Source organism: Falco biarmicus, chromosome 3 (assembly GCF_023638135.1).
Source record: "Falco biarmicus isolate bFalBia1 chromosome 3, bFalBia1.pri, whole genome shotgun sequence".
Classification (NCBI taxonomy): domain Eukaryota; kingdom Metazoa; phylum Chordata; class Aves; order Falconiformes; family Falconidae; genus Falco; species Falco biarmicus.
This window is the reverse complement of record NC_079290.1, coordinates 118,275,241-118,301,293: the sequence shown is the minus strand read 5'-3', so window position 1 is coordinate 118,301,293 and position 26,053 is coordinate 118,275,241. Positions and strand designations below refer to the sequence as shown.

At 43.9% G+C, this 26,053-nt stretch overlaps 2 protein-coding genes across 15 annotated transcripts in view; both read right to left on the bottom strand.

Moving 5' to 3' along the window:
- Positions 1 to 49: 49 nt before the first annotated feature.
- TEKT2 (tektin 2) lies at positions 50 to 6,448 on the bottom strand. Its single transcript, XM_056332440.1, has 9 exons — positions 6,293 to 6,448; positions 5,807 to 5,932; positions 4,973 to 5,178; positions 4,271 to 4,414; positions 3,612 to 3,726; positions 3,115 to 3,222; positions 2,537 to 2,680; positions 1,639 to 1,718; positions 50 to 1,046 (listed from the first exon to the last, which is right to left on the bottom strand). The coding sequence occupies exons 1-9, from the start codon at positions 6,446 to 6,448 to the stop codon at positions 833 to 835; spliced, it is 1,293 nt and encodes a 430-aa protein (XP_056188415.1). The 3' UTR covers positions 50 to 832.
- Positions 6,449 to 8,564: 2,116 nt separating this feature from the next.
- The window catches only part of AGO3 (argonaute RISC catalytic component 3), a 41,101-nt gene continuing 23,612 nt past the window's right edge, over positions 8,565 to 26,053 (bottom strand). Inside the window, exons 12-22 of one of the 14 annotated variants that reach the window (XM_056332428.1) lie at positions 25,738 to 25,922; positions 25,292 to 25,451; positions 24,012 to 24,102; positions 23,007 to 23,201; positions 22,524 to 22,658; positions 21,791 to 21,892; positions 20,268 to 20,467; positions 19,476 to 19,644; positions 17,057 to 17,123; positions 14,153 to 14,255; positions 8,565 to 11,399 (exon numbers count right to left, since the gene is read on the bottom strand). In XM_056332428.1, coding sequence (XP_056188403.1) covers positions 19,536 to 19,644; positions 20,268 to 20,467; positions 21,791 to 21,892; positions 22,524 to 22,658; positions 23,007 to 23,201; positions 24,012 to 24,102; positions 25,292 to 25,451; positions 25,738 to 25,922 — 1,177 coding nt within the window. In that variant the 3' untranslated portion in view covers positions 8,565 to 11,399; positions 14,153 to 14,255; positions 17,057 to 17,123; positions 19,476 to 19,535. Of the gene's footprint in view, positions 11,400 to 14,152; positions 19,645 to 20,267; positions 20,468 to 21,790; positions 21,893 to 22,523; positions 22,659 to 23,006; positions 23,202 to 24,011; positions 24,103 to 25,291; positions 25,452 to 25,737; positions 25,923 to 26,053 lie in introns of all 14 variants that reach the window. The other 13 variants (XM_056332425.1, XM_056332433.1, XM_056332426.1 and 10 more) reach the window with 13 other exon arrangements.

The following is a 26,053-nucleotide window of genomic DNA, read 5'->3' as shown; positions in this document are numbered from 1 at the left end:
GCCAGCGCCCCCTGGCGGCCCGGAGGAGAGCGGCGGCGGCTGCCCGGGAGATGCAATTAGGAGCCAGCCGCCTTATTTCCCAATTAACATTCCTCATTATCGAAATTTAATCCGAGAGCCTAGAGGCACATCCAGGCTGCTTTACACCGCGCGCATTTACTGAGCATCACCTCCCACCTGAGGGATGAAGAGCAGGTCCTGGCGGCACAGGGCAGGTTGGCACGGCCACAATCTTCCCCGGGAAGAGCGCGCAGGGCGTTGGGAGCGTGCCTGGAATAGAAACAATAAAACCGGCAGAATGCAAGCACTGCAATTCGATTTGAATAAATCCAGGGCTCCAAGAGCCAGAGAACGGACTCCAGCCCTTGCTTTTGTAGCGGCGTTAGCTCCGCAGGGCTAGCAGGCCAGGGGAAATCCCAAGCCAAACCGGAATCGTTAAGGCGAGGGGATCGGAGTCGGTACCCTCACCGAGCAGACCTGGCCCGCTGCCACCGTTACACAGTCCCTTTTCAGAGCGCTGCCTCACGCTTTAAAAAGACTTAAAAAACGCTAAAAGAACCCAGATGGCTTCAATCACCAGGAAAACACTTCCAACGTTGTCAGATGACAACTGCTCTTGGGGACAGACTCTTTATTGTTTATAACGCTCTGTGGAGTGCAAAGAGGCTATAAACATCATACGAGGGGACAGACAGTTACATAACAAAGGAGGAGGAGGGAGGAGAATTACATTAGCCTAACAGGACACAGATGTCCGCTTTCCTTGCTACAGATCTGAGTCACTGGTAGCTTTCTCTTCAGCCTGGCTGGTTGCACAACACTCCCCGGCGCGCTAAGCCAAGTCCAGCTGCCCGGTGTTCAGCGGGGAGAGCGCGTGGTTTGCAGTCCGGTTAAATGTGTTGACCTCTGGCACTAATTTCTCAGCAGGGACCACGAGCTTTCTCCGGCTGTCCATGCACTTGTTGTCCAGCACCAGGGAACTGGCTTTGTAGCCGCTATCTGTCTGAATGCGGTGAAGTTGTCTGTAAAGAGCGTCCAAGGCATCCCTGGGAACAAGCAGAAGCGAGAGGAGTTGGGTTCAACACGGCATTCACTTCCAAGTTGGACAGGAAACCCCCAACTTCCCACTTTCTGGCAGCAGAAATATCTGTGCAGCATTTGCCTTTGTACAAAGAACGAATGCATCAGGTGTTTCTTGGTGCCCAGCAGCAGCATTCTTTGGGTCTGTGAATAGCGAGCCCGCACGCTGCTCCTGGAGTGCAGCACAGAGATGTGTGCCTCGGGATGTGCGCCCACACCAGCCCAGAGCAGCACTTTATTTCTTCCTTTACTTTTCACCCCTTTCCCCACCCCCCCTTTTTCAAAACTCTCTGTGCCCAGCTGAAGTCTGAATCAAGCAGGGACTGTGGGAACCCCATTCGCCCTCCCACCACACAGCCCTCTCGTGCCTCGCTGGACCCCACTGCCTGGTCCAGCTGCCCACCAAGCCCAGAGACTTGTTTCCACTCCTGATCTGAACAGACTCGAACTCCAAAACGCAGCTTCTGGAAGTGTGCCAGCTCCAGGACTGCACACCGCCACGTCCCTCACACGGGCAACGTGGGGCTGCTGCTCTGCCTCAGAACACAGGAGACTTACCATGCCTCTGCTAGCTTCTGCCTGAGCGCACGGATCGTTCCCTCCAGCTGGTGGACTGCGGCCGTCAGCCCGTTCTGTGCCTGCGAGGTGGGGAGGGAGAAGGCGACAGCAGTTAACAGGGCTGAAGTGGCGGTGCACAAACACCACAGGTCCCCTTTGTCGTGGTTTAAGCCCAGCTGGCAACTAAGTCCCACGCAGCTGCTTGCTCACTCCCCCCCTGGCCCCAGCAGGATGGGGAGGAGAACTGGAAAACAGGTAAAACTCATGGGTTGAGATAAGAACAAATTATTATATTTTATTTCAACTATTAAAAACAACAATTGTAACAAAGCGAGAGGAATAAAACCCAAGGGAAAAATTCAAGCGATGTTTGAGCACAATTGGTCACCCCTTGCTAACCGATGCCCAGCCAGTTCCCACACAGCCACCAGCAGCCCCCCGCCAACACCCCCTCACCCAGTTCCTATACTGGGTGTGATGCTCTATGGTATGGAATATCCCCTTGGCTATTTGGGTCAGCTGTTCTGGCTCGGCTCCCTCCTGGCTTCTTGTGCACCTGCTCGCTGGCAGAGCACAGAGAACTGAAAACTCCTTGATTTAGAGTAAGCACGACTTAGCAACAACTAAAACATCAGTGTATTATCAACATTATTTTCATACTAAGTCCAACACACAGCACTGTACCAGCTACTGAGAAGAAAATTAACTCTATCCCAGCCAAAACCAGGGCACCTTTCTAGCCCAGCTACAACAGTAATTCCTTGCTTCGCTAGGTGACTGTAGGATCCATTGCTCAGCCCCTCTGTAGTTTTCTCCAAAATGATCCACGTTTTTCAGACCCACTGGTCAATTCTCCCCAGTTCCTCCCAGCAGGAAGCGTGCCAGGCGGGGTGGGTACCTGATCCCAACAGAGCTCCATAGTGGGCCGACACGTGCGGGTCTCCAGGCGGGTGTGTGCCACTTTCAGATCTTGCATTTTCCTCCGAAGATCTTCCTCCAAATGTCGGATGTCCTCCTCCATCTCAGCAATTTCCTCCAAGGTCTAAGGATAAAGACACGTATTACAAGGAACATCCAGGGATACAGACTGGAAAACAGCCCCCCCCATGCATCTTGGGGTTTTAGTGTGCTGGGAAAGGATTTTAAACAAGGGCTGGTGGGCTTCCGAGTACTGAACCCCTTTGCTCACAGCTTTTCACACAGATCAGGTATGGTGCTGCTGGTGTTTTATGGCCACAGCGGTTGAGACCAGGGCTGAAATAAAAAGGCCAAAACCTGGTCCTGCTGCTGAGAAATGCCAGAGCAGCAACTGTGATAGCAGAAGGAGGTAGGATGTTGCAGGGATCATACGTGTGCCGCTTCACAGCTCTCATGTGGAAACCAGGCTCAGGCCAAGTAGCTTTCCAGACAGCAAACAGCCTTTTGGATTCAATTCCCACCCAAGGTTGTGATCAATAACCAAAGAAGCAACATTACATTCTGCTCCTGCCATTTCAGTTCATCACAGGCGCTTTCCAGGTCTCTAATCCTCTTGCGCAAGGCAAACTCCGTAGCTACACGCTGAGCCTCCAGCTCGTTGTTTGTCTGAACAGAGAACAGGCTCCAGTCACATACATCTAGAAGGTATCTCCCTCCCAGCTGCTGCCTCTGAGGTTGGGACAAGCCTATGAACAAAACCAGCCGGGTTCTGGCAGCTGCCACGCGTGTGCAGGTCACGCAGCCCCCTGTAGCCAAAAGGCAGGGAACGGTAGCCAGTTATGTGTCTTCCTGGTTGCCGAGATGGCTGCAGACTCTTGCAGCACGATCAGGCTCCTCTTTTAAACCAGGAGGGCAGCTGCTCTCAGAGCGGCCCGTGGGCCAATGCTGTCTTTCCAAAGGCTCCCTTCCCCTGCACACACCACATGCCAGCCCATTCTCCCACACTGGATCCAGAATTTCTGTGCCAGCGATTCACAGCCAAGGGACTCCTTTACCTGCGCAATGGCAAGCACTGTGGCTTCCCGGAGCTCAGTTGAGGCTTTCATTTCTGCCTCAGCACGCTCCTTGTTGCATCGGCTATTCTGTTCCCACTCATCAAGTGCAGTTGATCTATGAACAAATCAGCAGTTATGAAAATAAGTTGAGTGTTTGCAAGGCAGTTCAAAAGGAACCACCTGCTGCAGGCCAAGAAGGCTTTGTGCAGTACAAAACAATTCAGGAGGTCACACCCTGTCTGATCTTGCTGCACCAGCTGGAGATTGCTACCCCGTGGCTCCTGCACCGAGCCCACATCTGCTCAAGCTGGGGACACATCCAAACCGTGCTATGAAATGCCAAGCATGTGAAAATGCGCAGCAACTCTCCCGTAAGCTGTGCCAAAGGCCGATACCACACTACTTACTGAGTGTCACCTACAGCCAAGCACAGGGGAGGCAGGGCAGTTAGCTTCTCTATTTTTGTGGTGATAATTTAGATAACTGCCAAAAGTCTGTGGCTTCATAATTCAAAGAGCCACAACAAATCCCAGAAGCCAGCTCCTGTTCTGAGCTCTCTCCAAAGCTGCACCCATACAGCATGGAAGGAAAAAAGCATCCCAGGGCTCTTACAAGCACCAGCACGGATTTGGCCACATAAAGGCAGGCTCTTTCCTTACCCATCCGGGACCCGTGTTGGGTTGACCTTGAAGGAGATGTTGGGGGAGTTTACACTAAGCGATAAGCACATGCGATCTATTTCCAGTGCTTCCATCTTGCGCCGGTGGTCAGAACTCAGCTGCTGGCGAGCTTCCTGTAAGAGGCTGCAGAAAGCAGGGTTGGAGTCAGCAGCAAGGACGCAGAGGAGACAGGCAGCTCACAATTTCCAAAGCTTTCAACACCACATCAGTCACCTTTTCAAAATGAGTTATGAGGTCCTGCACTCCCAGTGAGCCAGGCCCAACGTCATAAAGAAGCATGCCTGCTTTACTGCCTGCCTGGCTCCCCTGTGCTCTGCTCTGGCATCGCACTGGTGAACTGAGCCGCCCACCCTCCCGCAGCAGGGTAGTGACCCACAAAAGATGAGGGCCCAGAAGCTTTAACACCTCCAGGTCACCGATTCATGAACCAAGGCGTGTGGCACAAGATACCTATCTGGGCCAAAATTTTCCGAGGATGCTTATGAAGTCTCCCTTGACATGCTCTCCCCTACAAACCCCCAGACCCCACAGACCTTGGCAATAATCAGCAAAGGCTCCTCTGAGTGGGTCACTGGTTCCCGGCCTCCTTGCCCATCTCAATGTGGCATCAGAGGCACATTAAACTGCTGGGGCCAAGCAAGGAGGGCAGAGGCCAGTCAACAGCTTTGTCATTTGCCTCACCAGAGCTGTTGGAAGGCTTCATTCACTCTCTGCTGCAGTTCTCTCTTGGCTTTGTCTATCACCTTCACCTCCTTTTGCAGCTCCTCCTCCACAGGGTCCCTCACCACATCGATGGCACGACGGCTCTCACGGAGTGTCAGGCACTCAATGGAAACATCCAAAGGCAAGTTCTTTGCCTGGAGGGCACGTTCTGCTGCTTCCTTCACCTGGAAGAAGCAGCCAGCTGGGTGTGTGGGGAGTCTCTTTCAGGGATGAGAGGAAGAAAGGAAGGGGAAACTACCGACACCCTCATTAGGAGGGCTTCGCAGTGGCTGTCTTTGCAGTTCTGAAACCTTTTAGCAAGTTTGGAATGAAAATTATGAGAGCTAAACACATTAGTCCCCTACATCTGCTATTTGCATTGGGAATCGCACCTTGCTGGGGCCTAGTGACTCCAGGAGCAGCAGCCTTTGCATCTAGAACTAAAAGAATCAGAGATCCCACTGCTATTCTCTATTTAAAATCAAACCGTTTTGGATTATGGTGTTCACATATTTCTCATTATCCTTCAGAGCTTCAAGAAAACACACACACACCCCGAAACAACAAAAAACATCCTAAAACCCAAACATAAGCATGCAATGCAGAGCTCCATAAAATGGCTTGGCTTAGCGAAGAACACAGTGGTTTGTTTTCCAGGAAGTCATTTCATCAGGTACAGATCTCAGTATATCTGTGATAAGCCCCCCTTGAATTCCATATGGGCTTGCCCATTGCAGAAGACAAGCCTCAATTATTTAACATCCTATGTTGAGAGTGTAAGTTGATTTCCAGCCATCTGTCCTCCCAACGTACTTTGGCTAAGGCATCGATTTCTGCATCTATATCTGCAAGGCTTTTGTCCAGGGTCTCTTTCCATCTGTTCACGCTGCTGATACGTTCAGCCAGGCGGGTTTGGTTGTCATGCTCATCCCATTTAGCCTGGAATTAGAGGAAAAACACCATTACTCTTTTTTAAATTGCCATTGTGAATCTTGCTGAAGCTCTTCACCATTTTCAGGACTGACTGACCCCTCACAGGACTGCCATTTGGTCTAATGGTCATCTATACCAACGGAGAGCACAGAAAACACCACAAGTTGCAACGGGTGTGAGAATCACGCCCAGGGATTTCACGACAGTACCCATGCATCATTGCTCATGGGTTTACAAGAGGTAAATTTACATATTTAGCAGGTTCTGTAGGGGTAAAGCCTTCTCCTATTCCCTCATCCATACACCGAAGTCTAGGCACTCTCCCATACAAACCTGGGAGCAGCCAACCCACCACAGAAGACCCACCTGGTTGTTGATTTCATTGCGGAGAGCTCGGGCTTCCTGCCGGACTTGGTGGGAAGCAGAACGCTGGCGTTCAGCATCAGCTGAGATGAGATGGGAGTTGGTGTGCCAGTCTAGCAAAGTGAACCGCTGTCCTGGCTTTACACTCAGCGTGGCCATTTTGCTAACAGGTGACTAAAAGGGAACAGAAGATTTTTGTGTTTATTCATAGAAATAGACCAAAAATGCAGATGCATCCACAAACCGGAAAGCTCTTCAAGAGAAAAGCAGCAGCAAGCTGTAACCTGGCATCTCGCCTAATGCAGACATGTCCGCACAACAGGGGAAGCACATGAGCAGGTGATCAGAGCCACCCTCTGCCCCCAGGCCAGGAGGAAAGCCCTGTCCACCTGTCTCTAGCTGGAGAACAATGCTATTTGCAGAGAGACAAGGAGCTGCTCACAGCACCATCTCCCACATAGTATTTATTGAACTTAGACAAAACGGCTGATCACGTTACTGATTCTGCTTTTGTTACAGCTGTGTAAGCTCAGCCCAGGGTTGCAGTCCCAGGGGACTTGAAGGCTTTGCAGGACCAGTACAGTTTGCAGCCATCTTCCTTGCTACCCAGCACATCCCTGCAGAACTGGCAGGAATTGCAGAGATGACTCAACAGGATCAGAGCAGCTCCTGAGGAGACTGCAGGTCCCCAAACACCCACAGGCAGGTGGAGTTCTGGGGCAGACAAACTCCCTGGCTCCAGTATACCCCATGCCTGTCTCCCAGTCCTCCTCCTCGAGCACAGCCATCTGTACTGAAGCCCAAGGGGGAAGAGAAGCCAGGGCACACCTAAAGGAAGCGCTGCAGGCAGGACTTGGGGCTGCAGAGCCAGACAGAAGGCACAAAGGGCCGCAGGGCACAGGGGCCCAACACGCAGGGAGAAGGGGGGTCCAGGGAAGGGGCCCTCACCCTGGCTGGGCACAGGCAGCCCTGAGCAGCATGCCTCAGCTCCTTTGTGCCGGGGCCCTGCTGCTCCCTCGGGGCCAACCCTGCTCCCAGCTCCCTCCCCTCACCGCGCCTCGGGGCCGGCCCGGTCCCGGTCCCCCTCACCGCGCCTCGGGGCCGGCCCCGGCCCCGGTTCCCGGTCCCCCTCACCGCGCCTCGGGGCCGGCCCGGTCCCGGCCCCCCTCGCCGCGCCTCGGGGCCGGCCCCGGTCCCGGCCCCCCTCACCGCCTCAGGGCCGGTGGCGCCGCGGGGCGTTGCGCGGCACGCGGCCCGTTGCTAGGCAGCGATGGCGGCTGCGGCCTCCCCTGGCCCGGCCCGGCCGTCGCCGTTACAGCCGCCGGCACACCGCGAACAAAACCAGTTACTATTATTAATTATTAAAAAAAAAACAAACTGAGAAGGCCACCCACAAGCTGGCAGGGAGTCAGCCCGTGCAGCGCTGCACCGGCACCCGCCAAGACCCACGCTCCCACAGGCCAGGAGGGTTCAAACCCCCGTGAGCACCAAGTCCTTAAAAATAATAATAAATAGCAAAAGTGTGGCCTCTCCTCCAGACGCCGCCAGATCAGCACCTCCATCTCCATCCACTCCTGCCCGCAAGGCTTTGGGACTAAATTAAGATGATGCAAGTGTATACACAGACGTATATCTATAAAAAAAAATAAAGTATCACGTATGCATTTCAAAAAAAAAAGATTTATTTTTTCAAATGAATATGGTTCGTTTACAATACACCCAACTTGATGGTATCTAAAGCCAGCAGAGATCTGGTGACTGCTGTGTGTACTATACATCGTACAGAGGTTACAGATGCCTACGAGAGGGAATGAACAGTGAGAAGTTGACATTTTACTGTGCTGGAAAGAAAGCAACTCTTGCAACAGGTAGAAAATTTTGGCAAGAACAATTTTTTTTCTGGAAAGGGGAAAAAGGGGCAGAGGACACCGCTTCTGCTTAGCAAGTACATCTCAAAACACACCGACACATGGTTTCCCTCCCACCCCGCATGGTTGCAGCCCACATCCGCAATACAAATAGGCACACATGGTCAAGATGGTTAAGTAAAAATAAAGGCTTTTTACCAGTTCATTTGCCATCCGTCTACAATCTATTTGTGCAATGTCTCAAGTCACAGCTCTACAAATCCCTTTTGCTTTAACCACACACACACCACCCTCCCCCCCAGTTACCTTCGCAGTGGGAACGGTAACACCGAAACAAGAGGGGAGCAGTTACCAGCGTCTGAGAAAGAGCAAGACATACACATTGAAGGGAATCTCAATCCACTGGACTGGTTTAGTAGAATTTTATTCTGAAAAGGAATCCTGAAACAGCACAATATTTTATTGTATCAATTTTAAACATATGGTATTAAATATGCAAAATTTATATGCACGACATTGCTTCCAGCAGTCTCTTAAACAAATACAGCTTGATCACTAGCAAGGTTTATGGCACACACCATGCCACCTGAGCCACCTTCTCCTGAAGATACTTTAATACCCATATTGGCTCATAACCAAATGCTACCAATTACCATAAAAGCTTTAAAGTAATACCTGCTGATAAACAATGGTCTTATTTATGATCAGACACCTCCAAGGCCACGTAAACAGCCTAGTTTTTCCCCACCACAAGCAACAACACTATTCATCCACCAACTGGCTACCTGGGGAAGCTTAACTGCTTACACCAAGGGAAGAAACAAGAATATAACAGACAGGAGGATCTGTACCCTGTGAGCCCAAAGTGTGTCACCCAACCTGCGAAACGCAGGATCTGTACACCAGTGTTGCTGGTGGTGGCAGTAGGGGCTGGGCAACAAGCCTGTAAAAAAAAAAATAAATCAGTATTTCAGACCAAAACCTTGTTCTGCCAACTCTATTGCTGTGCTGAGGCTAGCTTTTCAAAACTGCCTGCAAAAACAGACACAAAATGCAACTTTCTAGAAGCAGGTTTTTCTACAGGAAAACAAGGCTAAGCTGTCTCAAGGCTAGATTCAACACTGAAGATGCAGAAATGAGAACATCTTGCTGAAAAACAGAAATCAAGTCCAAAGAAAACTAAAAACTATAGCCACTGGAGGAAAGCGATGTACAAAACCCAAGTACCCAAAAGAAGCCATTCTTCACTGCAAAGTTGCCAGAAATCAGAAGACAAACGTCATTTCCAGCAGTCTTCCTCTCACCGAGGTTTTTTGGCATTCAATTTCCCGAACCACTGAAAGAGCCCTAGTCAAGTTTCCACTTTGCTGGCACACCATCAGGTTCAAAAACTTCCAAGAGATTCTTTAAATCTAGCATTGCTCCAGTAGGTATTACTTTGCTATTATGCCTGAGTGAACACTAACTGGCAAGGCATGGATTTTCTATCAAAGAAACTGGTTTTGAATATATTTAAGAGATTTGCAAGTGTAAGCATAATGAAAGTTTATTAGTAAGTATTTTAACAGCTAAGTTTTGCACACCTGTACTTAAATGGTTGTGGACTTGTGATTTATAGGCTAGTGCAGCCCTAAACTCAACATACAGTCATATTTTTCTGTGTTGCTAGATAGTATTACAGTAAGTATTAAGTTTCCAACTGCCAAATGTGTTTGAAAGACATATCATTCTCAGCAATAAAAAAAACCCAAACAACTTCCATTTAAATGAACTCGCCCTCTGACAGTCTGTTTTGCAACAAATGGATTATCTTAAAAGAAAGCAACAGGTAAACAACATGGGATCAATCCCAACAGCCTTCCTCAGGCAGAGCTGCGATGAGATGCAAGTAAAGAGCACGGGCTCACGTCAGAGACTGACTCCAAACAGAACTGTCAATCAAAGATGAAAATTTGCAAGAAGGTGCACAGAGGTCTGTATCAAGAAGTTAGCACTTCCACAATGTGGTTCATCCTCAGAACACCTAACAGCCAGCTCTTGTAAGGCGATGTGAATCATCATAAACATTTTCTAGACAGGGTGAAAAATGAGGCAGAATCGTTTACCCAAGGTCAGAGAGGGCACCCATTTCAGAGCCAGCGTTGATACCACAGTTCCTGGCTGGATAGCTCATCAATATCTCAAAACTGCATCAAATATAATTTATTTGAAGAAGCTCTTCCGTTTCAGACTGAAAATCCACTTTTTTAGCAGCTTTAAGTACAAACTAGCATCTAAGGACACAGGTGCCTAACTTTTGTGCAGCACACAGTCTACAACAGCCTTCCCTCTACTAGTATCTCGATATCAGAGGATGGGGGATCTTCTCTCCCCTTGTACCACACTTGGCTAACTCTCCAAACCCAAGAGACCATACGATTTTGTTGGCAGACATCACGACCCTCAGCTGCTGGCAAACTGGTTCTTGAAGAATCCTGTGATGTTTAATCCCCACCTCCACATTCCTACCTAATCAGACCTCTGCACTGCTCCTGGACAACTTTCCTCGTGTCCTTAGAGCCACCAAACGGGGTAGGGGGAAGAAGCAATGGAATGTATGGAAACCTGCAGGAGCACAGTGAAGACATCACTGGACAGGCAACATCCAAATAAGGGCAGAATTAATGATTCTCCTTACACAGAGAAACATATCAAGGTTAAATCTTATTTAAAAAATTGCAAGTCTACCAGGAAGTATGTTTATTTGATGACATCACTCTCCAGAAACGACTTATTTTAAAAGCTTCTCCTCTCTGGGTAGTTCCCATTCACAAGTAATTCAGGGCTCACTTTAAAGTAGTTCAACACAAAACCAACTCCAGTCTGACCAAGGACTTCAAGCTTTAAAGCAGGTCAAGAAAAATACTATCCATACTACCAATGCAAACACAAGTTTTTCCAGCTCTGTTCTTGATCAGAAAAAGGCACATGCTTGCTCTCAATGAGTTCAAGTCCAACACAAACAGTTCAAGACACCTAAGCTAATGTTTGACATTCCCATCAGCTTCCCTGAAGGGCTCAAGCTGACCACAGCTTACCTGCCATCCACCCAACTCCTACCCAGTCCTTTATTTCTACAGGCAGTTGCTTTCACCACCATCACACTACCACTGCCCTTCGCGTCCAAAGCTGATTCACCTTCCACACAGCTACAGCGTCCTCAACATTGCTAATTCTATATAGGCAGCGGAGGGTGAGCGATCCTGTGGAGGAAACAGGGAGGTAGGTAAGAGCTGAGGAAGAGCAGAGCAACTGTAGTGCTACAGCAAAATTAACTCTACAACTGCCTGCTGCTGTTTTCCTTGGTAGCCAGGCACACTTCAGTGCGAACCGCGTGAAAATTGCAACCAGACATCTACCAGAGCATCTACGTTTTACGGAGGGGTCAGATATTGCTCACAAAACCCCTTGGCTCCGTTGTTTCAAATAGCACCGATCTACTGGAACTTGTATCTATTTCAAACCAAGTAAGGTAGCTTCAAGGTTTAGATACAAAACACACAGTTTGGTTTAACTATACAGCTGTTACAGGCACTGCCACCTGCTTCTCAGCACGGTCCTTTTAGGAGGTGAACAGGCACTCTTAAAATACAGGAAAATGCTTTTCCCCTCATGTAGTAGTTTTTGAAGTAGTCATGTGGGGCCTTTTTGGGTCAACTGTGGATGCAAACATACAGGTTTCTCTAGCAGCTTGAGATTTTTTTCAGTATACTCAGCTTTTTCATTATAAGGACAAGTTTCCTCCTTGCATTTTCTAGAGCTTTCTACTATTGGTTTAATAGCACAGTCACCACTATCACTTCTCCTCTTCATAAAACATATAGCCAGGTCAGTTCAGTTTTAGGATTAATCCCAGCACGGCTCACTATGAGTAGCATCAATTACAGCAAACCCTCAGTCTCAAACTTTGCCAGGAAGAAGGATGAATTAAAACTATCCATGTGCACTAGACTGTTGGGTTGGGGTTTTTTTGGTTTGGTTTGTTGGTTTCTTTGTTTGGTTTTTTTTTTTTGTTTGGTTTTTTGTTTTGTGGTTTTTTTAAATTTTTTTTAAAGTATTTTAATAGCGTCTACGTTTTCAGTGGTTTATTAGCTTGTGTATTTGAACTGGATACTTTAAAAGATCATGCACCCTCCAATGAAAGCAACAGAAACATACAGAACATCTCTACTGCAACTAAACCCATGTGTGCTATAGTTGATCATCACCAAGGCAAGACTTCTAGAAAGAAATCTGTGCCCAGCAGAAACCAGCACCATCAGATGCAACTCCATTTCATTTTTTCTGACAAAAAGAAGAGACAGCAAATTCCTTCTAAATCTCAACAGCTTCAGTATTAACTAAATGTAGACAGAAAATAAACCAGTTGACAGGCAAGGGAAGAGATGGAGAGTATTGCTGCAAACAAGCTGATGGCGCAAGATTTTTGGCCCTTTTTAGTCTAAGATGAAAATGCCTACTACTAAAAGGGAGAGAAAGCCACAGTTTTGGCTCAGAATTTAGAGTGAAAAAATGCTTTCTAAATCCTAGCCTAGTAACATTAAGAAACCGGGAATATAAAATAAGTTAACATCATTGCAAGCTTAAATACCAACAAAGTGGCATTGGGCACTGTAATAAGACAAAGTCGGTAACAGACTACAAGAAACACCAGTTCCTTTCTCTAACTGGAATCAGAAGAAATCTACACAGCAAAAAGATACTTGATTCAGAGTCTGTGGGTAGCGTAAGCAGGAGTGCTCTATTGCGCGTTAATCTGACAGCGTCCCTTTCAACAAAGAGGTGTGGGCAACTCCAAAGAGGGTCACTGCCCCGCTCTGGGACTGTGTACCCTAAATATTCTGATCACGTCCAAATTAATCAAATCAAAAAGTCAAAAAGCTCTGCTTTACTCCTAGAAAAAGTCCAGACATGAACATATTCCTGCAAAGATACCACTCGCAATTGAAGTGGGAGTTTTGCGCTTAAGCTCCTGATATTCAAAAATGTCCTGACATTCAAAAATGTCCTGACATCGAGTTATTCTACATCTTAAATGCCCAATACTGTATGAACAGTAATAAAATGAACACAAAATCATGTTAGTTTTAAAGAAACAAGGTACCAATTAAAAGTAGTCTTGTCTATCAAGCTGTTTTATTCAGTCTCCTCTCAAACACGACTGGTTAAGCTGACTTTGGAGAAGAGAAACAAATCATTCAGAAACTTCTCCCACCTAAAAAGAAGTGTTAAAAGCAACATACAGACCACACACAGACCTATGAGCTGCACACAGATTACCAATAAATATACAGAAACACCACAATAAAGGACAAGGTTCATCATAAAAGAAAAGTCTGATAACTGCTATTAAGACCATTACAAAAATGAAAAGTGTGTATTTTTTGCAGGCATGTGCAAGCACATTACAGTGTAATCAAAGCAGAACTTTGCTATTATTATTACTTTATGCAGCATTACAAGGTTACTGAGGTGCAGTGTTTTAATAGTCTAGTCTACAGCTTTTCCTGACGGGAGGAATGCTCACCAAACTCACTATGGACCCACACCCTCTTCCACCCCCACCCCCCCACCCCCCCCCCCCGAGTAGGGCAGCATCACCCACCCCACCAAGCCGCTCCCACTCAGAGTACCAAAACTCCTAGAGCTAGGAATCAGAAGTCCCGTCGATACACGCACATCGCTCCTTCAAACAACACAAGCCACATGAGGTCTGCTCACAGCAGGACTAACCATCTCCTAAGTCTTCAGACAGCTTTCGGTTTGTCTACTTCACCTTTGGGAGCTTGCTACATCTAAGAGACAACATCCTTCAGGAGCTACGGATTCCCTTTCGGCACTAACCATATCCCCCCCGAGTCCCATGCTGTTGCTCCTCCTATACCCACCCCCCAACACCCCCCTCAATGTGAAGAGGTAAATTGCATTGACTAAATCAAAACCGATTCTAGCCTACCAGCTGAATTTGGTGATCGCTCCTCAATGCCTCTCCCTCCCAATGAAAACACCTTCCTGGTTATTCTTGGTCCTGACTCAGAGAAGCTGATGCTTGAAAGTACCTGAAAGATACCATCAAACACTTGGCATTTTTCAATAATTTATCTTAAATTTTCAGCCACGTACAACTGGAAAATAAAAATCTACAGCACCATCTTCTAAAAAGGCACTTTCTGAGGACTGTCTTGCTTAAAAAAAAATAAAAATCACTCCAAACTTTAAACAGCGGAACTGCTTTGTTTCAAAAGGACCCTAGTGTAACTACCCGTGTCAGGTGAGGGGGTACCTCTGACAAGATCTGAAAAGGCCAGGGCACGCGGGATGGAAAGTGGATGGAGTCTCCATCAACACCCTTATTTCTGTAAAACTGATGCTTCAGTATTTTCCCTCGCAGGCCTCTCCCTTATGATTCCTTCCCCTCCATATGCACCTTCGCCTACTCAGGGACAACAATTTGGTTTTGTTTTAGTGTCACAGAGATCAGGATTCTTGAGACTCTGCTAGGGAGGTAAAACATAGGATCCTGTACCCATCTTGTTCATACCTCCACTACTGAAAGTACAAAATCTTCTACTAGCGGAAAGCATCAATTAGCTCAAGCTCTAACCACTCTATTCAGGTTTACAAAAAAAAACCAAAAAAACACCAATGGTAAGTGAATTGGCTACATGAAGTTTTATTTAAACATGTGCCCAAACAAAAATGATATCCTAACACCTAGTATCAATCTAAAGTACCATCTTTGGGTAAAAAAGAAAAGAATCCTTCCTTTTGATATCCCTATGGATTTTTCTTCATTAGATCCAATCAACCTGCCAGTAGCAGCCACAAAACTCCACAGCACTGAAAGGGAAAGAGTATCTGCTTGGCGTCACCGGAGACGAAGATGGCCATTTAGAAACAACGATCTCTGAAAACGGAATTTATAGTTTCAACATACATAATCTGAGCTTTTGATTCCTTGGTTAAAAAAGTGCTTTGAGTAAGGTTCTAAACCCTCAGTTCACAAAATGGGGAAAATATCAAAAGAGGACAAGATATGAAGAAAGTATAAACAACAATAACAACAAAAAAAAAAAGGCCTCAAGCTTTAAGTGTAGGCTGAGCTTGGAATTTCACCAGAGTAGACTTCAAGACTAGTAGAAAACCAGTATTCTTATCTGGAATTTGTATGAAGATGACTGTCTGGTATCTTATGTGTGAGCATTTTATAGGACAAAAATTCACAGATGAAGAAGTGGAAATAGCTTAGGACCAATAGCATCTTGAAATAACTTGACTGACAACTTCCAGAAACCCATTTTACTCCCGAAAACCATTTTTGTGGCCAAACTTCCAAAAGGATGCCAGAATGAACCCTAGAAAAATAACTCTTGGATGCGTTTAACCAGATTACACATTGAACAGTAATACAGCGATCCTGAGTAAAATGGCCACAGCTGAAGTGCCCTACAAAGGAAAAAGAAACCAACCTACTTACAGTGAAGTTAAGTCATTCCGTTAGCAGATGTTGCAAGTTTTAACGTCTCAAACTATAAAACACTCTACTTCTCCCCAAATCCAGATCTACTAGTCGCCAGATGGCAGGTTTTGGCAAGGCTTTCTGCCAGGTTAGGAGAAGCGTTGCCACCGGCCGTGGCTCCCGCTCTCAGCAAGGTACCAGCACCGCGGCCGCAGGCTGGTGTGGCCGATGCCCTACGGCTGCTCCTGCCCCAGCCCGGCGCTGGGGCCCTTGTGCGTGCTCCCATCACAGAAGCAATTAGTGGCACTTGTACTTAACAAGTGAGGTCTCGGTGCAGTCAACTGGTACAGTGTCTTAGGAGACAGGAACCGTTTTTTTCTCGATAGGCATAAAAACAAGGCCAGTCTGCCTGCGAAGTAAGTAGAACTATCAGCCTTTGCCCACATTCCTCTTTGGACTATACACAGACAGCTCCCAGCAAGAGAGGGGGATCTGGTACGCCACTCAAGATTTCCCCAAACAGCACATAAAATTTGAGATTATTTTTTTTTTTTTTTTAAAGGAGAGCAGGTACAAAAATAAAAGAAATCCATATACTCTGAAAATATACTGGAAACTGCCACCACAGATGAGGTACCATTTATCCCGACCCCCCACCCCCAAACTGCAAACATCAAAATATATATGTTCTTAAACAAAGGAAGAACATCTGGCTATTTAATCTCAGTTAAAATGACAGCACCCTTTGTTACACTTGATATTTCACACCATTAATTCTCTTTTTTAAAAAAAAAAAAACCAAGATACCTAACTAACCTTGATTCCTTGCTTATCTCCTCATTCCTTAGTGCAGTAATTGTCCATCTCCATTTAAATAAATATAGCAGCTACAGCATCATAAATGTGTGGCCCTCACAACGTCAGTAACTTGATATCGTAATACAAATAAGTATCGGCACTTTACGTAGATATTTGCAAAACCAAGAATAGAGATTAAAACTTCCAAATACTCTTCACATGAAAACCAGGTAAAATGCTAGCTTGACAAGTAATCGAAGTCATTTTCCCAATGAAGTTTCTTTAATTTATGTTTCGGTGAAAGGAGTGAGCAAAAAAGCTTCTCAAATCAGTCACTGAGCGTGGGCAGGACGAGAAGCATACAGTGTCTTTGAAAGGAGTGTTAAAAGACTTTTTAAAAAGGAATTTTCATCTAAACGCCATAAATCCCCAAGAAGTCTTTGTAAAATAGTTTTCTTAACAACAACAAAAAAAATCTCTCTTTTAAAACACTCTTCTGTAAAAAGCCTAACCTCAACCTTTTATAAACAGAACTACTAGCTAGAGCGCTTCTAGGAGAAAATCGTCATGTCACCGACTAAGAAAAACATTTGAGAGACTTACTCCGAGACCATCGTGCTCAAATTATTTCGTTACACCGACCTCCCTGCAGCAGGTTTATCTGAAGGCGCTGAAAGGTAAGTGCATTAAGAAGTCAAAGAGCGTGGCTGGGCCGCCCTGGGTCCGCGGGTGCAGCTGACGAAGGCACACGGCTCCCAGGACCCCCAAGACTCTGCCGAGTCCCCCTTGGTCACCCCCCAAACCTCCTCTCTGAGGACCCCCAAAGCCACCAGCCAACTGCCCACTGTCACGACTATTTCCAGTGCAATGTTAACTTTGCAAAGTTAGTCTTTTTAAATTATCTTCCTTGACGTTGGGAGATAAAATATGTATATACACTGTTTAGTAAAGCTCTTGGAGACAGTGTTGCGAACAGCACTACAAACATTTCAATACAATGTACAAATGCACAAAATACAGTACTTTGTTTTCTGGCAGAAAAAATGGGGGAGATTCATGCCTGTTGAAGCAATACGGGCTCAGATTTTAGGCTCAAAATACAGTATATTGGCAAACAGCGGATTTCATGAGAATGACAGGAGATAAGCTACTTATACCGACCCACTGGTTTTCATGTGGAGAGCAGGTGGAGTTCAGAAGGGCTGGGATAACAGCAATGCCCATACAAACGATCTGCAGTATATATACTATGAACCAGTGCAAATAAAAACAGTCAAAAATGCAATTCACGAGTTTACAAAGTGCAAAACTCCTCAGTCCTCTCGTTGAATAAATGCTCGTCTCTGACATCTTAAATATTGTTTTACCTTTAAAGTGGAATGAAAGAGTCCCATTGATTTGTTTTCACATTTCAGTGATTTAACATGTTAGAACTATCCCAGCCCTCTTTATTTGCAGAGTGAAATGAAGTTACCAATAACTTAATTTTAAAAGGAAAGTCATTATCAAAGAGGAAAAAAGCCTAAAAACTTTTATTAATTCCAGACACTTTACTGATGTCAAATAGATTTAACTAAGCATGTAAAAACTTAGATCTTAATAAAAAACTCTTTCCATTTAATTCAAATATCCTCCACATTTCAAAGCCAAAAATATGGCCAATTCCTTTGTTAAATCAAAACACTGCAGTGACAAGTAAAGCTTGCAGAATTCTAGAAGCATTTTTGCTATTTTTTGATTTAAAAAAGGAAAATTCAAGATTCCTTCTGACTATAAAACTTTCCTTTCAAAATTAAGGCTTTTACTTTGTCCTTTTAAAATCATGGAGGTGTCCATTCTTCCACAGTTAGTGGTACAAACACTGCTTTAATACAGCTCAATGGACACAGTTTTCCTTTAGAACGCTTATTGCACTAAAAGATAGCAAAACAAGTTGTCAGTTTTTTTAAAAATAAACATGGTTACATTTCTAAAAAATAAAAGTTGATGTTGACCATATGTTCTGTAATAATTAAATTAAAGCATTATTATTACTCTAATAAATATAAAAGAAAAAAAAGGAAGCTAAACTTCAAAAACACATACATATGAAATCACATTAAGGTGTGAGAGGCAGCAAGTAAACTAGCATTTTTCTTTTTTCCCAAAAAGACCTTAGCTCTAAAGTTTCAGTTCTGGTGTTTACTGTATGTAATCCCATAAAACTTGGGACATCTGATCTCATATGAAGCTTCAACATATTTGTCTTGCCAGATAGAAAATAATTGAAACTTTTGGACTAGGTAAAACAGCAGCTTTAGTAAATTCACCAGGGAGCAAGAAAGAGTTTGGATCACTACTGCCTGCACATAATACCACTAGCTTCTTTGTTTGCTTTTTAAAAGGGAACTATTGGAGCAGAGAACTCCAAAGCTTTGAAGAAAGACACAAAGGCAGCAGTTGGCTAAATTATGTTCAAATTATTGGATTAGTGTGCAAAACATCTCCCCCCCCCCCCCCCCCCCCTCAATTTTTTCTAGCTAGTGCTATACATTCAAATGTACTTGGATATGTTCACATTCGAATGCTTGATGGCAATACTGAGAAAGATTCCTCAACGCACTGGGGTAAAACAATTACTTTTTTTTTTTTTGCACACTTCCCTCCCCCAAACAATCATTGTGATTGTTTGTATAAAGGTGGTTTGCTATTTTTTTTAATTACACCATTGATTTTTTTTATTATTAATTTTTTTTTTTTGCAAAGATAGTTGTGCTGCCGAGCAACTTGAGGTAAAGGCATAAGAGGGTTAAACTACGAGAAATAATAAAAAAAAAAATAATAATGATGGCGGTGCTTCCTACAGGAGACCGCGCCGAAAAAGCAGTTGGCTGGTTTCATATTGCATAATAGTGCTGTGTTCCTCGATGAAGTAAACAATCTTCCTTGTGTCAATTTAAGGGTTAGCCTCTCGCCCCTGCACAGCGTCAACTTCAGCATGATCGGAGGCACACCCCATAAACCAACCCCACTGGAAACATACATTGTATGTGGCTTATTTTTCAGTTCTTCCTTTCAGTGAGTATGCTCCCATTTTATTGACTTAAGCGAAGTACATCGTGCGTAAGGTGTCTTGGTGAATCTGTACAGCCTTCGCGAGGGCCTGTGGATCTCTCCCATTGCTTTGTCCTGAAACATGGCTTCCTTCAGCACTGCAAGAAAAATGAGAAAAAGACAAGCAGGGCTTTAAATCATATTAATTGGGATCACAAAAGCCACCTTCACATCTCTTCAATGTTTAGGAAAGCAACAGGGCAATAGTAATAGAACTGGATACTGAGAAAAATCTACTTGTCTATTCACCCAGCAACCTCAAGGCTTTTGACAAATCCCTTTACCTTTGCTTAGTTTGTTCATCTAAAAATAAGCCTGTTACAAATATACTGATGGCCTGAAGGTTATGAAATACTTCTGACATACAAAACAGAGGTAGGTAAGCAGAAGGCACTTAACATTTGCTTCATTCATGACTAATTCTAAAGCAAGAAAGTAAAAGTGTGGCTCAATTCCCTCAGACCACGTCAAATTTATAACAGAATACTTTATTATTAAACCTAATTCTTTTAATTTGAGTGTTACTCAGCAGAATCCACCAACTCACTCTTGTCTGAAACTGAGCAGCAGCTGTCAGGAATGATTCTCTTGAGACTAGTCCCAGAGTTAGCAAAAATCAACTGCAAAACGAGCAGTAATTATCTATAGTCAGATGGCTTTATGCCTGCCAATGGAGCAAAGACCAATGGGGACAGAAATTTAAGCACAAATTTTCATTTACCTGTCATGTTCTTTGTCCACAAGATGGTATCGTGCTCTGAATGCTACCAGGTGAGCATAATACGCTGGTGCAGGTATAGAAACTGATCGTGTACAGCGCACATATGTGTGGCAGAGCTGGTAAGTCAGCAGCTGAAGTTCATCTGCAGTAAAACAGTTATCATCCCACAAAACATGATAGTGTGAGGGACGGCTGGTACCCTAAGAAGAAGGGAACATCAATTCACTTATCTGGCTTTTCCACAATCAAGTCAGATTTTTCAGTTCAGAAAGGGTCAGACTATCTAGTCTGAACACCTACATAACAGCAGCCAAAGAAAATTCAGTCTTATGTCAGCCCCAAGTGTTTTTAGAGATGAATAAGACTACTAAAATTTACATGATTATGTTACTTTAATTATTCCTGCTTGGAAAAAAACCCACATGCCTTCTAGATAACCCTCAACAATCAAAATCTGCTCTCAACATGACTAAACCATGATTATATTACCTCTTAACTACCTTCAATTAAAACTGTTTCTCACTGAGAAGCATTTCTCAGAGAAATAACTGCTGCTTTTAACTCTTTCGCATTCCTCGGCACCCTAACTTGAAGTACAAACACCAGAAACAGTTCCAGTATTTCGGAGGTTACCTATAGAGCTTCCTTACTCCCACACAATGTCATCTTTCCTACAGGTTCAATGGTTGCACTGCTCTTTGGCATTATGCTGAATCAGATTTTTACATGTCACTCATGTCAAGATTCCCCCCAGACACACACTTTCACCACCAGTACTTTAACGCTTCCTTTACAGATCATGAACAAGTACTGACCACTGAGTATGGTTCTTGGGAACTCTTAAGAGAACTGGAAACCAGTCATAACATTTTGTTTAGGTTGGGTGGGCATGTTTTCTTTTCCAGTTTTGAATCATCGCAGTGTTTTTTATTCAGGAGTTCAAAATTACTTTTCCACACTTAAATCTCTAACATGTGACAATATGGTCAGACTCAAATGATAAAAATGTAAAGAGTTCATTTCCCTCCATTTTTTAAACATTCTGATACAATTTTTGTCATTAAGTTGACTCTCCACTGTATTGTTGGCAATACCACCACCTTGTTGGATTTAATTTCCACAGCCTGTAACTTACTAGTTTGCATACAGTCAAAAAAAAAAAATAAATAAAATCAAACATTGCCTTCAGTCTTATAAACTGTTTACATTTGAAGATTTGATTCAATGCAAGTTTCATTGTGGCTATAAATCAGAGAAGTAGCAAGTTTTACCTTCAGAAATAACAAAGGCACAAAATAAAGTGACCTCTACAATAAACTTTAAAAAGCATCACTTACCACCAATGCAAGTTTAAAGATGTAGCAGAGACCACCTCTTAAGCAAAAATACTATTGGTCCCACAATAACATGGGATCTCAGACAAAATGACATTTCCATATAAAGTAATTGGAACACAAGTGTTACAAAACAGAGAGAAAAACCGTGCTCTAAATTCACACTTGCCTACAAAAAAGAAATCGTACCTGTATTCCAGCATGGCTACAGAGGTAAAAATCAAACTCATATGGGTGTGTAATGTCTGTATCTACAGTTGTTCCAGCTGGAATATTGCCACTTCGTCCAACCTAGAAAAAAGGTTTTGTTAAGAAGTGCAGCTAACAACTGTCTATACATTTCAACTGTAATTAAAAATACAAGATTCTAATTCAACACATGCAAGGTTTCACCGAATGAACTGCTTCAGTCCTGCTTGGAATGTGTCAATACAGCAGCCTAGGATCTTTGACAAGGATACTGTATCCCTCTACCATCTCAACACGGCACAGCGCACCTACAGCACTTGTAAGAACTTTGAATCTCAGAAAGACAGAAGAGCTGCACATACATTGGTATTTAGAATTTTCAGCTTGAGTTTGGATCGACTCAGAAAAGACAAGTTAAAGCTTCCATAATTTTGTGTTTTCTTCCATTACAACTGTTGTAGACTTGGTCCTAGTTAGTTACATGGATATTTGCTATAGTTCACTGACAAAGACTAGAACCAATGTGCAACAGGACAAAGCCTGATGGGGACCATTTTTGTTTCTAAACATACTTAAGGTCAATGATTTCCAATTTGGGGCCACATTTTGCGCTTATCAATTCAACATCTTCCCTTAATGACAGAGAAGCCCATGCTAGTACTTTCTCCAGGAGCGCAAGTGCTTGACATCAAGCTTTTCACACAAGGCTTCCATGAGAGAGGGCAACAATTACCCTTTCTGTTCTGTCAGCACAGAACAAACGTGTATGATGTCGCTTCTGCACCACAATATAGGTTATTCCAGGCTGGTAATCCTTCTCCAAACTGATGCAGGCTTCTCTAATAGCTAGCAGTTCATAATACAAAACCTACAAGCACAAGAACAGAATAGTTTAGGTTTTCCTTCCACTGTATCCTACACATGACACATAATAAATGGTTTGTAGTTAAAATCAAGTGCAACTTTGCTACACAACTAGTCGTCTTCGGAAGTACTTAGAAAGATATTATTTCCCAATTCTAAGACTTGTCCTTCCCAGACAGGAAACAAGTTACAGCTTTTCTTACCCAACCAACATGCTTAAGAAATTCTGTCCTTATGTCTCAATGATTTTGTGGCATCTTGGTGTAAAATGTAAGCAACTCCAACAGTACAGCTACTCCCATATGAGAACTGGAATTACACAGTCCTTCAAAAAACCCACATGTGAACCAACCTGTCGAAACTGTCCTTCAGAGACCCCGTCCCTGTAGAAGATGATACGTGTGGGCTTGAACCGTGTTGACTTGTAGAACTGGATGAGAAGTTCTCTCACCATGGAGGCTAGATCTTGGATGATCTCCTGCCGGGGTCGCTGAACTCTCACTGTGGCACAGTATCGGCTTGGATGAGCATCCATACTACCTACAACCTTCAGCGGAAGAGTACATGAGTAAAGGCTTCAAGAACAAATAATAATAAAAAAAAAATTAAAATAGCAAAAAAGGCAAGAGGAGCCATTTTCAAATAAAAGATGCTTATGTTAAACCAACAATCACAGTAACATTTTTAACTGGAACTTCTAGTAGGTACAGGTTTAACACCTTTTGAAAAGGGTACAGAACTTGCCCTCCAAGCACGCCGAAATGCATCTGCAGAATTGGAGTCTTCCCCTCTGTTGACAGCACGCTAATGCATATTCTTATAGTCCAGACACAGACTTTTCTTTGAAGCTTTCTCACTTTCACTTCAGTTTGCATATAGTTACTTTAAACAAGGACAGTTTCTGTAACTACAATCAATGCTAAGTAAAATACTAAGGGGACAACATAGGAAGGGATTGATCAAGCATCCAACCTTGATCTCCCAGACTGTACCAACACAAGAGGCAAGTAGTATCAAAAACACTCCTGCCAAACCAGGCCTTTAAAAATACAAATATGTTATTAACTAACTCAACAAAGCTGCGTTATTTCCTTTACAATTTTTTTTTTCAGAAATGTTATTTACCAGGACTGCCATTTTACTTTGATTTAAACATTCAGAAGCTAAGAAAAACCCACTGCCTGCTACTTCAGATTAGATCAGTTCTTTTAAATATATCATTAATAATACCGGACATGTGTACAAAGAACTGGGACAAGCCCTGAAACATATTTGACACAGACATAGTCCATGAGTTGCATTATTATTCTAACGTTTACCAAAGATAAAAAAACAATCCTAATTTCATAAAACTTACAGCAGCGATGGAAGGCTTCTTTCCATCTCCAGCAGGAGGGTGAGTGACATCAGCTCCCAAAAAGATCACTGGCTGCTGGAACACAGAAGGTCTTCAAAAAGAAAAAAGTGCTAAGTCACACTTGTAGATGAACAGTTGGCGCAAGGTTATCGCTCAATATGAGGTTTTGTTTCAATTTCAGCTAAGCTGCACAGAGATGCCTTCTTATCAGGTACTCAGCCAAGCCTAAACAATGAAATCTTTGTGCACAAGATGTGAATTTTGAAACCACCCCAGCAGTCGTTCCAAAATACACTGCCATTTAACTGTGGTGTGATTCTAGTGGAGAAAAGCCACAGAGCTACACCTGAATGGTACAGACAACTTCTTACGGAAACCATCATTCTACAGGATGATTACACTAACGCTCAGAGGTCAGCTAAGCATGACTTTGGTACTGCATCAGCCATGCAACAAATGACTGGGTGCAGCAGCGCACACATTCTGGCTTACACAATTTAAGCAGCAGGATGGTCACCCAATGCCTTGAAAATGTTCTTCCACACAGTACTGTTTCGCATTTAAACTTTGGTTCCAAGCTCTCAGGAAAGAATTCTTAAGACTTATACTCCAAAAGTTTTTCTGGCTTCTACCTTGCATTATACATATTTCCACTCAAAAATAGATACACTTTAGTAAAGGTCAGAGTCAATGCTAATTTCTAGTCTTCAGGACCAAAAGACTTGTGCTTCTCTACAATGACCCATGTCAGAAAGAAGGGAGCACACGTGGGCTGGACTTCTCAAACCTTCCCACTGAAGGCACCAAAGCAGTTGGAGCACACATTCAAATAAGAACACAGAGAAGAGTCACGCAAGGAACAAGCATGAGCTGAATTACTCAGCCTGTTATAGCAAGAGAAGATGCCTCTAGTATTCTTTTACACTTATTCACAACAGCACATTGGTATGCCCAACAGTTACATTCTGTGATGTGTTGTATGCTCTTAAACCTGCAAAAACTGCTGATTACATTCATATTTCAACACCTCTAGATCTGCAGTTTCTCTTCAAATGTTTAATACTGAACAAACATTTGAAAAGAATCTTGGCTTAAGACTCATAAGCCAACAATCACTCTGAGTCCATGCTAGAAGAAATTTAATTCTACCTCAAATATCATGTACTATTACCAGAAGAATATTTCAAATTAAAAATTTGCCACGTTTAAATTTTGGATGCTAAGTAGGAAATGTAACCGCATCTGTTAAAACCCAAATCAGTCTCCACAAAGCATCTTACCGTTGATGAGGTACAAGGATGTTGTTGATTCCTCCTAGTTTAACATTAATCTTCAGGCACAGATTTGATAGGGTCTGCGGAGATGTTTTAATGACATTCTTGACTTGAACGCACTGTGTGGCCATTCCCAACAGCGTATCTCCCACACGCTTCACCTCCGCTAAGAAGCAAATATTAGGATACAACTTCAATCCATTTGAAATTATTTTGCTGTATTTTGATCTTAGCTTAAGTCACGATAATCTAAGTATGTACATACCCTGCAAAATAACTTCCAAATTATCTCCATGCTCAGCCCTACTTACAATTCATTTTAGCTTCAGACACAAAACATTCGTTTCTAATGCCTAAAGGATAGGCCTAAAGAATTTTGTAACATATGTTGGGTGGCAAATTTCTCAGAACGATACTTGACCACATGGGTAAAGACAGAGGTATTCCCTTACCATACACCGGTGTTTTCCCTGGCAGGATGACAATGATGAGCTGAAGCCCCGAATAGGTGTTCTTGAGGTGTCGAAACATGGGCTCCACACTGTCTGCACCCTGGGCGTATTTACAGAAGCAGGGCTGGCCTTGGATCGGCATCCCCGCGTCCTTGGAGATCTTGCGCAGCTGGTCTGTAAAACCCCTAAAGATGAGAAGTTTTTTGAATTTTCACAGCAGCAACAGCACACAACCACCAAAACAGAATAGAAGAACTGTGTTACTCAAACTATTCCAAACAGCTTTTCAAAGCAGCACTTTAAAAATGTTCATTAT